A 4,839-nucleotide genomic window follows, 5' to 3' on the forward strand; every position below is an offset into this window, starting at 1 on the left:
GCGCCCCGGCTTCAACGGGATACTATCTACAGGTATCCTAGCCGCTAATTGCGCTACTATTACCTTACAGTTTCGGCGGCCTCCCCAGAAGTTCACCAGCCGCCCCGCTCCGCTGGCCGCTAGCGTTCGTCCCTCCACGCCCGACAGACGTCACTGTACCGGCGTCATAGATGCCGGTAAGAGCCGAGATCCCAGGGAGCGCTGGAGTGGGCATTTAGCCTCGTAGCATCAGTATCTGGAACACATCTCTGCATACGAACTTGTGTTCTCAGACCGGTCCATCAGGGGCGGGTACCCCTTGAGCAGCCGTTCGAGTTGCCCATGGTAGCCCTTCCGAATCATCGCTTAGGTGTATCTAGGTGAAGGCCTTCCCGTACTAAATATGAAGTGCAACACGAAAAAAGAATGACAACTCGCTGAAAGTTGCAGAATTCAATTACGTAGCAGCTCCAGCGTTCCCTGTGCCGAAAGTCTCAGTGGTGTGGCTCGTTCACCGAGCTGCACCCGGCACACACCGACGCCCAAGAGCGCCCAGCCACCTCGATACACCATAGTGGGAAAATCTGGAAGCATGTTTGTTTTGAGCTTGAGAAGGCACACACACAAGATCGTACCAAGACATGATCTACAGATGTAAAAGTAGAAGTACGGAAAAAACCGACGACCCAACGCGAAAAAATAGGAGCTTCAAGACAAAGCAGGCCTATTCCTAAACCCCCTTGCTAACTTTCGGTTAACAAATCACGGGGTGAAAAGTCCCCTTGTAGAGTAACAAGGGAAGGATCGAACGGCGTACCCGAAAAAGGGGAACCCTCTGCGTTCCAAGCCTTCCTTAGAAGTTCTTCTTTCGCGATTTCTTCGGAGGTTTTCTCACCTTTTAGCTTCTGTTGCTGATCGAACATCATCTTCCGGATGTGCGCTTGAGTGGCAGCGTCAAAATCCTCCACCCGTTTGACAGATTCGATCTGCAGACAAAGCGACGGAACACCAGCACACTCCTGAGATGATGTTCCACCTACACACCATATATCGGCAAAACGGGGCACTGTCCAGACCCGTGATATCTTCAGACCGTACATGGAGTACTGAGCCTATTGAGCACACCGAGAAATAATGTGAATTCGAGTTATCCTGGGACGAAGGGTCCTGCGAACGTACATACAAGAGATTCCTTGCGGTGCAATAGGTGAAACGGAAAGAATAAAAAAGACTGATTGCTGTGAAGGCGACTGAATGCAAGTGAAGCGAATACACGGAACCGACTATCACATGTGCCACGTTACTAAAGAAAACAGAACAACAAAGAAGCACCTCGGAAAAAAAAATTGGTAAACTTTTCATTAGCACGCCACGCAGAACATTCACACCAACGCTGAAAGCTAACCCGTGGATTCTCTACCGGCCCCACCTGGGCTCACCCTAATTGTCCCGGCTCACCAGCACGCGGTGTATGAAAGATTCACACTTAATTAAGGACTGTCAACACAGCCTCGCCGAGGCGTAACCCCACTGATCCCCCACCCATTGTGTGCACGCTGTCGCACACAAATATGCCCCCGCCCCCCGCTTCTCGGAGTAGCCGCGCTCTCACATCCGGATTAGCAATCTCCATAGAAGTTGATATACAGAAAGCATATACGCACGTGCATACACGACGAGGAGAAAGACCCATCCAATCATTTCAGGACGATCAACAGACCGCAGATAGCGCGGTAGTACGGACAGCAGCTGTAGCAGTAACCACCGGTTGTCACAGATTGTATCCAGCTGGATCCGACGGAATCAGCAGACAAAGAATACTATCTGAAGTACGCGTGTAGACAGAAGCGCACACGCACAGACCAGCACACCTTCGTAGTATCGATTTTCTGTTCGCCTTTCAGGACAGCACTCCACCAGTTTTCTCGTCCTTTCTCGATAGAAAGAAGAACAAAAGCACCATCCTCAACTTGCCAAAAAGACTCTGCTGCGTTCACGGCCTCGTGCCATTCTCCTTGAAACAGAACTTCTCCTGAAAAAAAAAAACAGAACGACGGCACCGGATGTGAAAGAAGGCGAGGAGCCCGACGAAGGTGTACAAAAGCACAGGGGTTTTGTACACATGGCCAACCGGCCAGCGCCGTACCACCTCATGGGTACTAGTACTGCAGGATTCCGGATCCTTACTTTTCTCAGGAAGGTCGCAAAGAAATACAGCACTACTCTGCAGGACACGAAACGACTTGTCGCTGTGGGAAGGCACCCAAGAAAGACCAGTAAGCGTTGTTACGGACAGAAAGATGGGAAGCGATTTACACGAGTGATGTGTGTGAGAGACTGTGTATTGCAAGTGCAGAAACCTAGCAGATGACGGACTTTCTTCGGACGCGGCTTGGTGAAAAAAAGCAACCGTAGAGAAGCTTAAGAGCAAGCAGCTCATGCGACCGCCAAACCCCCCTCCTGGATGTTGTTTGTTCGCGCGTTTTTCAGTTCTCTGGGGCTGTTACAACGGAATCTCCACTCGCTTACCTGCCAGAGTGACCTTGACCTTCTTCGGCGTGATCACAACGCTTAGGTCTTTCTTGGACTGATACTTGGATCGGTCCAAATTGATTTGTACTGTCAAATCTGTAAATGTCTGACTCCAGCGGTAACAACCACACTCGCCGCCGTTCCACGTCGTAATCTTCTCTCCTGCCTTTTCTAATTTGTTACCTTCTGCGCCACCGGGTCCTGAACCCTGGATCTCCTCTTTCGTTTCAGTATCACTGCCCCGCACTGCCCCTCCGGGAAGCTGTGTAGGGGCGCCCAAGGAATCGTGTGACCGGTCTCCTGACATAGTCTGTTGGTCCGCCCCGTCCGCTAACGAGCTACCTGCGGCAGCCGAAAATGCGGCCATCCCCTTTCCAGCACGTCCTCTGTACTGAGAGAAAGACAACGGTCGTCCGAGCAGATGAGGCTGAACACGCCGGCGATAACGCTCTTGCGCCCGAGAGAAGGCATCACATACCATCTGGGCTGCACGACCCTCCCTGAAGCCCATTGATCGGCCTTCTGTAAGGCCCTGCAAACGGATCGCCTCCCCGTCCAAAATATGGAAGAAGTCTGTGCGCCGCTCCAAAAACCCGAAAAAAGTCCCTAAAAGACTCTCGATATCCACATGGTGCCTCGCAAGATTCAGAAGCAACTCATCATGCATCTCCTCCTCTGGCCTCTTAGGCTCTCGGACATCTTCCGAACCGGTCATCGGGAAGACGAGAACAAACAGATACGTCAAGATTAAAGAACAACACCGGAGCACCGAGGGCCCCTCATTATAGAAAAACAACGCCAATTACGCCCTAGCAGGCATGCGCTGCCCGAAGGGGCGGTTCTCTGCAGACGGTCCGGTACACCACTTTTCTCGTATGGTATTTTATTTGTCTTTTCTACATGTAACTGTATACTTCAGCAGTCCAGCTGCTTACACTCCACGTTCCTGTGCAGACTGCAGGCAATGCCCAGGTACACGTTACACCGTTGAACGCACTTCACAAAAATGTGTACACTGAAGCACCAGCTCATGCGAGAGAGAAGTCACATTACAGTGCCAGCTGCAAGCGAAGGTAAAAAAATGCAATCTGATGCTTCGTCCAGTGTTAGCAATCACACGAATGCAGACAGTTCCCGACGACCAGCGAACAACTTAAGCACGGAAGACCGGTGAGGGGCGACACCCTTATATGCTGTGGACGCGGGAGCTCGCACAGAGGGGTTCAAGCAGTTCGTACAAGTGGATAACCCGCGGACAATTATTTCATTGTAGGTCTGCCGGAGTCAACAACATGCGCACGCCTAATTGCAGAAGTCGGAATACTCATAGTCGAGATTCAACAGTCTCCCTTGAAATTCCGCAATTCCTCTACTCATTAACCGAAGAAACCCTCATCTGCTGCTGCTAGGCGTGAAGCACACAGGCGAGAACGTCGTACCTGCCGCTCAAGCCAGCGCTCGTACTTAGGAAAGCCTCTGCTAGTATGGGACAGGGTAAGCGCTCGAAGACTGCCGTTACAAGGAAGATTTGACTGCGTAGCCTGGTAACAGGACCTCTCAAAAGAAAGGCGGAAAACGGAGGCCAACCAAAACGTGACGAGAATTTATTCAGCTCGCCGACAGAGTAGACATTCCGCCAGGCGCACAGCGTAGCCTTGTTTAGAGACCGAAGGACAGGCACCGTTTAATGGGGCACACGAAGTTCGTACAGTTACAGCCCGCCAAAGCCCGCCTTTTCGTACGCTCGGGCATGCGGCACGCTCTCCTAAGCGATAAAGACCGGCTGCCTCGTGGTCGTGGAGGCAAGGTTTCTTTCGTAATCGTGTTGCAGGCGCCACAAACCAGCGAACATCAACGGGTATGGGTTCCCCTTCCCAGTTCGAGCGGGATGAACCTCGGATGCCGGGGAGAGGAAGTCCTTCGGACAGGTCGGCTAACAAGTGACTAACTACTCAGCGTTGCACAGAAAAAGAGACAGACAGATAGATTAAACTGCCGGATTTCAGAAGCAAACGGGACACAGCGAAGAAGCTGAGAGCCTGCACGAACTGTGGCGTTCACTGGAGCACTCAAGAGTACTGTCTACGCATCGGCACCGCGTCTCGTGCTCTCTTAAGACCGCCAGGTGTGTGTGCGGTGCTTCACTTAGCGTGGGTGGGAGAAGAAAACCGGGCTGGCTGAGGGGAGAGTTCACGTGGTGAAACGACGTGCCGTTTCTCTCTCAGGGTTGCCTCTTTTTGACCCGGGAATGGTCTGTCAGCGCAGCCAGTGCCTCGCTTGTTGCAAGGGTAGTCAGACGTCGCGGGCAACAAGCGAGGCACTGGCTGC

At 52.2% G+C, this 4,839-nt stretch overlaps 1 protein-coding gene across 1 annotated transcript; it reads right to left on the reverse strand.

Annotated features, from left to right (window-relative positions):
* Nucleotides 1–545: 545 nt before the first annotated feature.
* CSUI_010940 (uncharacterized protein) lies at nt 546–4,468 on the reverse strand. Its single transcript, XM_068071041.1, has 3 exons — nt 2,509–4,468; nt 1,851–2,011; nt 546–965 (listed from the first exon to the last, which is right to left on the reverse strand). Exons 1-3 carry the CDS (start codon nt 3,224–3,226, stop codon nt 723–725), a joined length of 1,122 nt encoding a protein of 373 aa, XP_067916983.1. The 5' UTR covers nt 3,227–4,468; the 3' UTR covers nt 546–722.
* Between the last annotated feature and the right edge of the window lie 371 nt (nt 4,469–4,839).

Source organism: Cystoisospora suis, assembly GCF_002600585.1.
Source record: "Cystoisospora suis strain Wien I chromosome Unknown contig_8980, whole genome shotgun sequence".
Taxonomy (NCBI): Eukaryota; Apicomplexa; class Conoidasida; order Eucoccidiorida; family Sarcocystidae; genus Cystoisospora; species Cystoisospora suis.